This window comes from Tachyglossus aculeatus, chromosome 17 (genome assembly GCF_015852505.1).
Source record: "Tachyglossus aculeatus isolate mTacAcu1 chromosome 17, mTacAcu1.pri, whole genome shotgun sequence".
Lineage (NCBI taxonomy): Eukaryota > Metazoa > Chordata > Mammalia > Monotremata > Tachyglossidae > Tachyglossus > Tachyglossus aculeatus.
The window spans coordinates 36,288,916-36,301,728 of record NC_052082.1 but is presented as its reverse complement, the minus strand read 5'-3'; the positions used below and the strand labels follow the sequence as shown (position 1 = coordinate 36,301,728).

The window sequence follows — 12,813 nt, the reverse complement described above, 5'->3', positions numbered from 1 at the left end:
CTATTCTATTTATTTTCTTAATGACGTGCATCTAGCTTGAATTCGATTTGTTCTGACGATTTGACACCTGTCCACGTGATTTGTTTCGTCGGCCGTCTCCCCCTTCTAGACTGTGAGCCCGTTGTCGGGCAGCAACCGTCGCTATACATTGCCGACTTGAACTTCCCAAGCGCTTAGTACAGTGCTCGGCACACAGTAAGCGCTCAATAAATACGACTGAATGAATGAATTCCCACCCTACCTCCTTCCCCTCCCCACAGCACCTTTATACGTTTGCACAGATTTATTATTTTATTTGCACGTATTTAATAATAATAATGATGATGGTATTTGTTAAGTGCTTACTATGTGCAAAGCACTGTTCTAAGCGCTACTATTCTATTTATTTTCTTACTGATGTGCATCTAGCTTGACTTCTATTTGTTCTGACGATTTGACACCCGTCCACGTGTTTTGTTTTGCCGGCCGTCTCCCCCTTCTAGACTGTGAGCCCGCTGTCGGGCAGCGACCGTCTCTATACGTTGCCGACTTGGACTTCCCAAGCGCTTAGTACAGTGATCTGCACATAGTAAGCGCTCAATAAATACGATTGAATGAATGAATTCCCTCCCCACAGCACCTTTATATGTTTATACAGATTTATTACTTTACTCGCACGCGTTTACTATTCTATTTATTTTCTTACTGATGTGCATCTAGCTTGACTTCTATTTGTTCTGACGATTTGACACCTGTCCACGTGATTTGTCTCGCTGTCCGTCTCCCCCTTCTAGACTGTGAGCCCGTTGTCGGGTAGCGACCGTCTCTATACGTTGCCGACTTGGACTTCCCAAGCGCTTAGTACAGTGCTCGGCACACAGTAAGCGCTCAATAAATACGACTGAATGAATGAATTCCCACCCTACCTCCTTCCCCTCCCCACAGCACCTTTATACGTTTGCACAGATTTATTATTTTATTTGCACGTATTTAATAATAATAATGATGATGGTATTTGTTAAGTGCTTACTATGTGCAAAGCACTGTTCTAAGCGCTACTATTCTATTTATTTTCTTACTGATGTGCATCTAGCTTGACTTCTATTTGTTCTGACGATTTGACACCCGTCCACGTGTTTTGTTTTGCCGGCCGTCTCCCCCTTCTAGACTGTGAGCCCGCTGTCGGGCAGCGACCGTCTCTATACGTTGCCGACTTGGACTTCCCAAGCGCTTAGTACAGTGATCTGCACATAGTAAGCGCTCAATAAATACGATTGAATGAATGAATTCCCTCCCCACAGCACCTTTATATGTTTATACAGATTTATTACTTTACTCGCACGCGTTTACTATTCTATTTATTTTCTTACTGATGTGCATCTAGCTTGACTTCTATTTGTTCTGACGATTTGACACCTGTCCACGTGATTTGTCTCGCTGTCCGTCTCCCCCTTCTAGACTGTGAGCCCGTTGTCGGGTAGCGACCGTCTCTATACGTTGCCGACTTGGACTTCCCAAGCGCTTAGTACAGTGCTCGGCACACAGTAAGCGCTCAATAAATACGACTGAATGAATGAATTCCCACCCTACCTCCTTCCCCTCCCCACAGCACCTTTATACGTTTGCACAGATTTATTATTTTATTTGCACGTATTTAATAATAATAATGATGATGGTATTTGTTAAGTGCTTACTATGTGCAAAGCACTGTTCTAAGCGCTACTATTCTATTTATTTTCTTACTGATGTGCATCTAGCTTGACTTCTATTTGTTCTGACGATTTGACACCCGTCCACGTGTTTTGTTTTGCCGGCCGTCTCCCCCTTCTAGACTGTGAGCCCGCTGTCGGGCAGCGACCGTCTCTATACGTTGCCGACTTGGACTTCCCAAGCGCTTAGTACAGTGATCTGCACACAGTAAGCGCTCAATAAATACGATTGAATGAATGAATTCCCTCCCCACAGCACCTTTATATGTTTATACAGATTTATTACTTTACTCGCACGCGTTTACTATTCTATTTATTTTCTTACTGATGTGCATCTAGCTTGACTTCTATTTGTTCTGACGATTTGACACCTGTCCACGTGATTTGTCTCGCTGTCCGTCTCCCCCTTCTAGACTGTGAGCCCGTTGTCGGGTAGCGACCGTCTCTATACGTTGCCGACTTGGACTTCCCAAGCGCTTAGTACAGTGCTCGGCACACAGTAAGCGCTCAATAAATACGATTGAATGAATGAATTCCCACCCTACCTCCTTCCCCTCCCCACAGCACCTTTATACGTTTGCACAGATTTATTATTTTATTTGCACGTATTTAATAATAATGATGATGATAGTACTTGTTAAGCGCTTACTATGTGCAAAGCACTGTTCTAAGCGCTACTATTCTATTTATTTTCTTAATGACGTGCATCTAGCTTGACTTCTATTTGTTCTGACAATTTGACACCTGTCCACGTGTTTTGTTTCGTCGGCCGTCTCCCCCTTCTAGACTGTGAGCCCTTCGTCGGGCAGCGACCGTCTCTATACGTTGCCGACTTGGACTTCCCAAGCGCTTAGTACAGTGATCTGCACACAGTAAGCGTTCAATAAATACGACTGAATAAATGAATTCCCACCCTACCTCCTTCCCCTCCCCACAGCACCTTTATATGTTTGTACAGATTTATTATTTTATTTGCACGTATTTAATAATAATAATGATGATAGTACTTGTTAAGCGCTTACTATGTGCAAAGCACTGTTCTAAGCGCTACTATTCTATTTATTTTCTTAATGACGTGCATCTAGCTTGACTTCTATTTGTTCTGACGATTTGACACCCGTCCACGTGTTTTGTTTCGTCGGCCGTCTCCCCCTTCTAGACTGTGAGCCTGTTGTCGGGCAGCGACCGTCGCTATACGTTGCCGACTTGGACTTCCCAAGTGCTTAGTACAGTGCTCGGCACACAGTAAGCGCTCAATAAATACGATTGAATGAATGAATGGGCAACCTTTATTCATCCCACCCTCAGCCCCACACGACATTGAAATATCCATAACTTCTACATCTCTAATAATCTCTAATCTCTAATAAGATTACTATTACTCTATTTATTTATTATTACTCTTATTTGTACATAATTATTCTATTTATTTTATTTTGTTAATATGTTTTGTTTTGTTCACTGTCTCCCCCTTCTAGACTGTGTGAGCCCGCTGTCAGGTAGGGACCGTCTCTATATGTTGCTGACTTGTACTTCCCAAGTGCTTAGTACAGTGCTCTGCACACAGTAAGCGCTCAATAAATACGACTGAATGAGTGAATTAATTGGCAACCTTTATTCATTCCACCCTCAGCCCCACATGACATTTAAACATCCATAATTTATTTTAATGCCCGTGTCCTCCCGCAGACTGTAAGCTCTCTGTGGGCAGCGGATACGGCTACCAAATCTGTTATGTTGTACTCTCCCACGGTGCTCTGCACACAGTAAGCGCTCAATAAATACGATTTATTGATTGAAGCGTGGCTAAGGACCACGACCGTTCCATGACCATTTATTACTCTATTTATTTTACTTGTACATATTTACTATTCTATTTTATTTTGTTAATATGTTTTGTTTTGTTCTCTGTCTCCCCCTTCTAGACTGTGAGCCCGCTGTCGAGTAGGGACCGTCTCTATATGTTGCTGACTTGCACTTCCCAAGCGCTTAGCATAGTGCTCTGCACACAGTAAGCACTCAATAAATATGACTGAATGAGTGAATGAATTGGCAACCTTTATTCATTCCACCCTCAGCCCCACATGACATTTAAATATCCATAATTTATTTTAATGCCCGTGTCCTCCCGCAGACTGTAAGCTCTCTGTGGGCAGCGGATACGGCTACCAAATCTGTTTTATTGTACTCTCCCACGGTGCTCTGCACAGAGTAAGCGCTCAATAAATACGATTTATTGATTGAAGCGTGGCTAAGGACCACGACCGTTCCATGACCATTTATTACTCTATTTATTTTACTTGTACATATTTACTATACTATTTATTTTATTTTGTTAATACGTTTTGTTTTGTTCTCTGCCTCCCCCTTCTAGACTGGGAGCCCGCTGTCAGGTAAGGACCATCTCTATGTTGCCGACTTGTACTTCCCAAGCGCTTAGTACAGTGCTCTGCACACAGTGAGCGCTCAATAAATACGATTGAATGAATGAATGAATTTTAATGCCCGTGTCCTCCCGCAGGCTGTAAGCTCTCTGTGGGCAGCGGATACGGCTACCAAATCTGTTGTACTGTACTCTCCCACGGTGCTCTGCACAGAGCAAGCGCTCAATAAATACGATTTATTGATTGAAGTGTGGCTAAGGACCACGACCGTTCCATGACCATTTATTACTCTATTTATTTTACTTGTACATATTTACTATTCTATTAATTTTATTTTGTTAATATGTTTTGTTTTGTTCTCTGCCTCCTCCTCCTAGACTGTGAGCCCGCTGTCGGGCAGGGACCGTCTCTATATGTTGCCGACTTGGACTTCCCAAGCGCTTAGTCCAGGGCTCTGCACACAGTGAGCGCTCAATAAATACGATTGAATGAATGAATACGTTGCCGACTTGTACTTCCCAAGCGCTTAGTCCAGTGCTCTGCACAGAGTAAGCGCTCAATAAATACGATTGAATGAATGAATGAATGAATGAATGAAATCCGCGTACCTCCGAGCAGGGTGGTTGCTTTTCCATAAGCCCCACCTGCGCTTTATTGAGCGAAAACTCCTCACCCTGGGCTTCAAGGGCTGTCCATCCCCTCGCCCCCTCCTACCTCCCCTCCCTTCTCTCCTTCTCCGGCCCAGCCCGCACCCTCCGCTCCTCTGCCACCGCTAACCTCCTCCCCATGCCTCGTCCTTGCCCGTCCCGCCATCGACCCCCAGCCCACGTCCTTCCCCGGGCCCGGAATGCCCTCCCTCCGCACATCCGCCAAACTAGCTCTCTCCCTCCCTTCAAAGCCCTACTGAAGGCTCACCTCCTCCGGGAGGCCTTCCCAGACTAACCCCGCTTTTCCTCAGCTCCCTCCTCACCCCACAGCACCTGGGTATACACATTCATTCATTCAATCGTATTTATTGAGCGCTTACTGTGTGCACAGCACTGCACTAAGCGCTTGGGAAGTCCAAGTTGGCAACATCTAGAGACGGTCCCGACCCAACGACGGGCTCACAGTCTTTGCGGGGATTTCCCCCGGTTTCTTGGTCAGCTGGAACCATCGAATAACAGATGGTTTCTATTTACCCACACGTTAATCACGTGTGTTAATGCAGTGCCCAGCGAGACTCTGCTCAAATCAAAATAAAAAACGGAGCACCCGAAAATCCTTCTCCTTCTATAAACTGTGGTTTTGCCACCTTTCAATTTACCGAGTCAGTATCCAACCAAGTCCCCCAGTGATCTCCTATAACGGATTTCAATGGGCTCCAGTCTGCCTTAATTCACCATGACCACCCAAAACCACCCAAAGCTCGCCTTCGAAACCACTGACCCTCCTGGATCTAATAATTATCTACCTATCTATCTAATAATAATGATGATGGCACTTATTAAGCGCTTACTATGTGCAAAGCACAGCCCGAGCGCTGTGTCCGGCCACAGCTTCCGTGGAAGCAGTTGGACACAGCACCTGCGGTCTCCTCTGGGCCTCCACCGCGTTTCTTAACCACCGAGTTGGGAACTATCTATTTATGTATCTATCTAATCTATCTATCTAATCTGTCTAATCTATCAATCTATCTAATAATAATGATGATGGCACTTATTAAGCGCTTACTATGTGCAAAGCACAGCCCGAGCGCTGTGTTCGACCACAGCTTCCATGGAAGCAGTCGGACACAGCACCTGCGGTCTCCTCCGGACCCCCACCGCGTTTCTTAACCACCGAATTGGGATCTATATCTATCTAATCTATCCATCTATCTAATAATAATGATGATGGCACTTATTAAGCGCTTACTATGTGCAAAGCACAGCCCGAGCGCTGTGTCCGGCCACAGCTTCCGTGGAAGCAGTTGGACATGTCACCTGCGGTCTCCTCCGGGCCCCCACCGCATTTACTTAACCACCAACTTGGAGTTGGGATCTATCTATCTATGTATCTATCTATCTAATCTATCAATCAATCTATCTATCTAATAATAATGATGATGGCACTTATTAAGCGCTTACTATGTGCAAAGCACAGCCCGAGCGCTGTGTCCGGCCACAGCTTCCGTGGAAGCAGTTGGACACGGCACCTGCGCTCTCCTCCAGGCCCCCACCGTGTTTCTTAACCACCGAGTTGGGATCTATTTATATATCTAATCTAATCAATCAATCGATCTAATCTATCTACCTAATCTATCGATCAATCTATCCGATAATAATGATGATGGCACTTATTAAGCGCTCACTATGTGCAAAGCACTGTTCTAAGCGCTGGGGAGGATACAAGGTGAACAGGTTGTCCCATATGGGGCTCGCAGTCTTCATCCCCATTTCCCAGGTGAGGTCACTGAGGCCCAGAGAATAATAATAATAACGGCATTTGTTAAGCGCTTACTATGTGCAAAGCACTGTTCTAAGCGCTGGGGAGGTTACAAGGTGATCAGGTTGTCCCACGTGGGGCTCGCAGTCTTAATCCCCATTTTCCAGGTGAGGTCACTGAGGCCCAGAGAATAATAGTAGTAATAATAATAACAATAATAATAATGGCATTTGTTAAGTGCTTACTATGTGCAAAGCACTGTTCTAAGCGCTGGGGAGGATACAAGGTGATCAGGTTGTCCCACGTGGGGCTTGCAGTCTTAATCCCCATTTCCCAGGTGAGGTCACTGAGGCCCAGAGAATAATAATAATAATAATAGCATTTGTTAAGCGCTTACTATGTGCAGAGCACTGTTCTAAGCGCTGGGGAGGATACAAGGTGATCAGGTTGTCCCACGTGGGGCTTGCATTCTTAATCCCCATTTCCCAGGTGAGGTCACTGAGGCCCAGAGAATAATAATAATAATAATAACAGCATTTGTTAAGCGCTTACTACGTGCAAAGCACTGTTCTAAGCGCTGGGGAGGATACAAGGTGATCAAGTCGTCCCACGTGGGGCGCGCAGTCTTAATCCCCATTTTCCAGATGAGGTCACTGAGGCCCAGAGAAGCGAAGCGACCTGCCCAAAATCACCCAGCTGACAACGAGCGGAGCCGGGATTTGAACCCACGACCTCCGACTCCAAAGCCTGGGCTCTTTCCACTGAGCCACGCTGCTTCTCTCCTCTGAGCCCTACTAGGTTCCGCAGAGATGATGCTTAACTGGTTCTCCTCCGACTTCTCCGGGATATTTCCAGGCTCCAACCCCTTCCGCTCCATTAAAACCGGCAACCATACTGGTCCTCCCTTCTCTCCGCTACTGGGCTCATCTTTCTAAAATCCTCAAAAATCTCCAGTGGCTACCAATCAATCTGCGCATCAGGCAGAAACTCCTCACCCTGGGCTTCAAGGCTGTCCATCCATCCCCTCGCCCCCTCCTACCTCACCTCCCTTCTGTCCTTCTCCAGCCCAGCCCGCACCCTCCGCTCCTCCACCGCTAATCTCCTCACCGTACCTCGTTCTCGCCTGTCCCGCCGTCGACCCCCGGCCCACGTCATCCCCCGGGCCTGGAATGCCCCCAATCCCTCTGCCCATCCGCCAAGCTCGCTCTCTTCCTCCTTTCAAGGCCCTGCTGAGAGCTCACCTCCTCCAGGAGGCCTTCCCAGACTGAGCCCCTTCCCTCCTCTCCCCCGTCCCCCTCTCCATCCCCCCATCTTACCTCCTTCCCTTCCCCACAGCACCTGTATATATGTATATATGGTTGTACCTATTTATTACTCTATTTATTTATTTATTTATTTTACTTGTACATTTCTATCCTATTTATTTTAGTTTGTTGGTATGTTTGGTTCTGTTCTCTGTCTCCCCCTTTTAGACTGTGAGCCCACTGTTGGGTAGGGACTGTCTCTATGTGTTGCCAATTTGGACTTCCCAAGCGCTTAGTACAGTGCTCTGCACATAGTAAGCGCTCAATAAATACGATTGATTGATTGATTGATTAAAATGTCGTTCCGCACCCGTCTCCCCGCTCCTCAAAGCCTCCCGTGGTTGCCTACTCACCCCTGAACATAAATTCCTTGCCGTCGGCTTTAAAGCACTGAATCCCCTTGCCGATTTCTTCCTACGACGCTCCCCGTCCATTTCACGCCTCCAACACCAACCTACTCACTGTCCTCCGGGCTCCTCTAGCTTCCCGCCGACGTGGCTCAGCGGAAGGAGCCCGGGCTTTGGAGTCGGAGGCCGTGGGTTCAAATCCGGACCCCGCCACCTGTCAGCTGTGTGATTTTGGGCAACTCACGTCGCTTCTCTGGGCCTCAGTTACCACATCTGTAAAATGGGGATTAAAACTGTGATCACCTTGTAACCTTCCCAGCAGCTTAGAACAGTGCTTTGCACAGAGTAAGCGCTTAACAAATACCATTATTATTATTATTATCCCATCTCTGGCCTGGAATTCCCTTCCCTGTCACATCCGACAGACCACCGCTCTCCCCACTTCCAAAGCAGCGTGGGCCTGGGAAGGTCAGGGGTTCTAATCCCGACTCTGCCGCTCGCCTGCGGTGTGATCTTGGGCAAGTCACTTTACTTCTTTGTGCCTCAGTTACCTCATCGGGAAAATGGGGATTGAGACTGTGAGCCCCATGTGGGTCCAACCTGCTTTGCTTGGATCCACCCAGTTCATTCATTCATTCATTGAGAAGCAGCGTGGCTCAGTGGAAAGAGCCCGGGCTTTGGAGTCAGAGGTCGTGGGTTCAAATCCCGGCTCCGCCACTTGTCAGCTGGGTGACTTTCACTGCTTTGGGCCTCAGTGACCTCATCTGTAAAATGGGGATGAAGACTGTGAGCCCCGCGTGGGACAACCTGACCAGTCTTAATCCCCATTTTCCAGATGAGGTCACTGAGGCCCAGAGGAGTGAAGTGACTTGCCCAAAGTCCCACAGCTGACAATTGGTGGAGCTGGGATTTGAACCCATGACCTCTGACTCCAAAGCCCGGGCTCTTTCCACTGAGCCATGCTGCTTCCCCTAACTGTACCTCCCAAGCACGTAGCACAGTGCTCTGCACACAGTAGGCGCTCAATAAATACGACTGAATGAATGAATTGACACGGACTGGGCTCTACTACATCCGATCTTGACCGTTAAGCAGAAGGGATATTTGATTTGAATAACTGCCGGTATCACACCGACAAAGAATACAATGGAAACACGATTCCGAACTAAATTTGGAAAAATATCATCACGGATCATATTAATAATAATAATAATAATGATAATAATGTATATTATTGTATATATGGTTGCACATATTTTTTACTCTATTTATTTATTTATTTATTTTGCTTGTGCGTATCTATCTTATTTATTTTATTTTGTTAGTACGTTTGGTTTTGTTCTCTGTCTCCCCCTTTTAGACTGTGAGCCCACTGTTGGGTAGGGACTGTCTCTATATGTTGCCAATTTGTACTTCCCAAGCGCTTAGTACAGTGCTCTGCACATAGGAAGCGCTCAATAAATACGATTGATGATGATGATAATGGCATTTATTAAGCGCTTACTGTGTGCCAAGCACCGTTCTAAGCGCTGGGGAGGTTACAAGGTCATCAGGTGGTCCCGGGCGGGGGGGGGGGGGGGGGGGGGGGCTCACAGCCTTCACCCCCATTTTACAGATGAGAGAACTGAGGCCCTGAAAAGTGAACTGACTTGCCCAAAGTCACGCAGCGGGCAATTGGCAGGGACGGGATTTGAACCCTAGACCTCAGACTCCCAGGGCGGGGAATTTTTACGGCTAAAATTCCTTGCGTTGTTCACCAGGGTTTGACTGCTACAATAAAATAACAGAATCCTGCAGTTTCTGTGTGAAAAATTTCGCTCGCACGGCCCGGGGGCCGGTATCACAAAAGCTGCCGGCTCCTCATCAAAAATGACGGAGGGTGCTCCCGCTGGGAGCCAGTCAATCAATCAATCAATCAATCAATCAATCGCATTTATTGAGCGCTTACTATGTGCAGAGCACTGTACTAAGCGCTTGGGAAGTCCAAATTGGCAACACATAGAGACAGTCCCTACCCAACAGTGGGCTCACAGTCTAAAAGGGGGAGACAGAGAACAAAACCAAACATACCAACAAAATAAAATAAATAGGATAGAAATGTAAATAAATAGGATAGAAATGTAGTCCAGACGCTCCGCCTACCTTTTTGTCGTAATCCTGATCCCACATGTCATTGATGGTACAGCCGGCCCCTCGCATCAGGACGGCTCCCGCCCCGAAAAGGGACAGCATGGACCAGTCTGGGAAACAACCCGGGTCGGCGGCCAGCCCGATGCTCCAGGTGCACGGCAGGTACAACAGCCAGGTCCCTAAATGGCATCAGAGGGAAGGAAAAAAGACAAATTAAAACAGGATGCCACACCCACCTCAATCCACAGCGGCATTCCTTACCGGCAACCCCGGGCCTCCAGCCTCTCAGCAGCCGCTCGGGCATCGCCTGGGCTTCGGCAGCGTGGGGAGGGACAATCTACACAGTTTTGAGTCCCCTTACCCAAGAGGTTTACTAACGGTGGGATCCCCCGGCAAGAAACGTTCCATGGTTACCCAACAAAAACGTGGTTTTCTACAGACTAACTCCTCCAGGACGATGAAAATGAGCAAGAGCCGTTGAGTAATAATAACAACGATGATGATGATGATGGCACTTATTAAGCGCTTACTATGTGCCAACCGCCGGAGAGGTTACAAGGTGATCAGGTTGGCCCACGGGGGGCACGCAGTCTTCACCCCCATTTTACAGATGAGGTCACTGGGGCATGGAGAAGTGAAGTGACTTGCCCACAGTCCCACAGCTGACAACTGGGGGAGCCGGGATTCGAACCCCTGACCGTGGACTCCGAAGCCCGGGCTCTTCCCACTGAGCCACGCTCCTTTCGGAGCAGCGGTAAAAGTCAGGGCCAGAGTATCACACGATAATGGTACTTTTAATTATTCCCATATGGGTTTTTCCTGAATAATTCATTAGGGTAAGATTTGGGGATGATGGATGACTTTTCACCAACCACTATCAATCAATCAGTCAATCGTATTTATTGAGCGCTTACTGTGTGCACAGCACTGTACTAAGCGCTTGGGAAGTCCAAGTTGGCAACATATAGAGACGGCCCCTACCCAACAGCGGGCTCACAGTCTAGAAGGGGGAGACAGACAACAAAACATATTAACAAAATAAAATAAATAGAACAGATATGTACAAGTAAAATAGAGTAATAAATATGTACAAACGTACAAACATATATACTAGTCCCCAAACCCATGGGAACGAGCTCCTTCTCAATAGCGGACAGGACCCGATGAAGGTATCGCTGATGGCTACCCATTTTCCCTCAGGGCAACGACGTTAAAAAAAAGAATACTGGGGGTACGAGTCGAAATGACTCACTTATCCCATTCAACCAACGTTTTCAGTCGGTCGCTACATCCAGTTGGTTCGCCTTTCCCAACATTCCTACAATCCACCCCTTTCCTGTCCATCCCATCTGCTGCCAGGTTGCTCCAAGCACCTATCCTTTCCCTCCTCGTCTACTGCTTCTGACCTCTTTGTCTCTTGTCTCTCCCCAGTCCAGTCCGTACTTCGCTCTCCTGCCCAGATCATGTTTGCCACACAACTACACGCTCCTCAAATCCTTCCAAAGTTACCCGTCCATTCTACCCTACTAAAATCACTTCTCTTCCAGGAAGCTTTCCCCGACTAACCTCTTTTCGCCCCCTTCATTCTCTCTCCCTACTATTTTGCCCGTGTACCATTTATTTCTTCTCCTAACGGTAATTTATTTTCCCGTCTGTCTTCCCCTGAGGACTCTAATATAGTGTACTCTCCCGAGTGCTTGCTCTGCCTACTCTAAGTGCTCAATAAATACTACTGATGGATTGACCGACTGAGGGGGAGGAGGTTGGGACTGACGAGAGGAAGGGACCAAATTTGGTTCGGCGTTGGAAGTAGGAGAGGAAACTACCACGGAATTGGTTTACCATTGCGATTCCACGCAACTTCAGGGACTTCCTGATTCTGGGGCACTTCAGCAATTACTTTATGACTATCGCCGGTCTTTACGCAATCCTGGGTAATCCTGTATTTCATTATTTCTTGCCCTTATTTCCTCTTGAACCTACTTTACAGATACAATTTCTGCCCGTCTCCCCGCTGTGAATTGTAGGCTCCCAAGGGCACAGCCACATTTTCACCTCTCTTCTACTTTCCCCAGTGCTTAGCACAGTACTAAGTATGAAACTGGCCCTCAAAAAATACTACTGAATTAATGAATCCTCCTTTTTCTCTCTTTCTTCTCTCCTTTTCCTCATCTCTTTCCTCCTCCAGTGCCCCTACCAGGGGATGAAACAGAGTGGCAATAAAGGAGGACAACCTCTTTCCCTTCCTCTCTCTTTTTCTCCTCTGCCTTTTATTGTCCCTCTCCTCAAAACTCTACCCGCTCAATGCTCTGCCCTCCTTTTTCCCCAACACCAACAACAAAAAGTTGGCACCCCTGGAAATAAATGACGGAAACAAAATAAGCAAACAGATCAACACTTGATTGCTGGGTGGCTGCGAGGGCAGAATAAGGAACAATGCAGAAGGGATTGAGGGAACTCTATAGACCGATCGGTCTCCTTTCCACCTGGCAAACTGTACAATAAAGCTTCGGGTCAGTAAACACTCCGGCAAAAGACAGCCTGTGAGGGAAAC

At 47.1% G+C, this 12,813-nt stretch overlaps 1 protein-coding gene across 1 annotated transcript in view; it reads right to left on the bottom strand.

The window, feature by feature from the left end:
* Window positions 1-12,813, bottom strand: part of COQ2 (coenzyme Q2, polyprenyltransferase) — a 55,190-nt gene that overhangs the window by 31,340 nt on the left and 11,037 nt on the right. Inside the window, exon 4 of the mRNA XM_038758805.1 lies at window positions 10,272-10,438. Within this exon, the coding sequence (XP_038614733.1) occupies window positions 10,272-10,438 (167 nt within the window). The remainder of the gene's footprint in view (window positions 1-10,271; window positions 10,439-12,813) is intronic.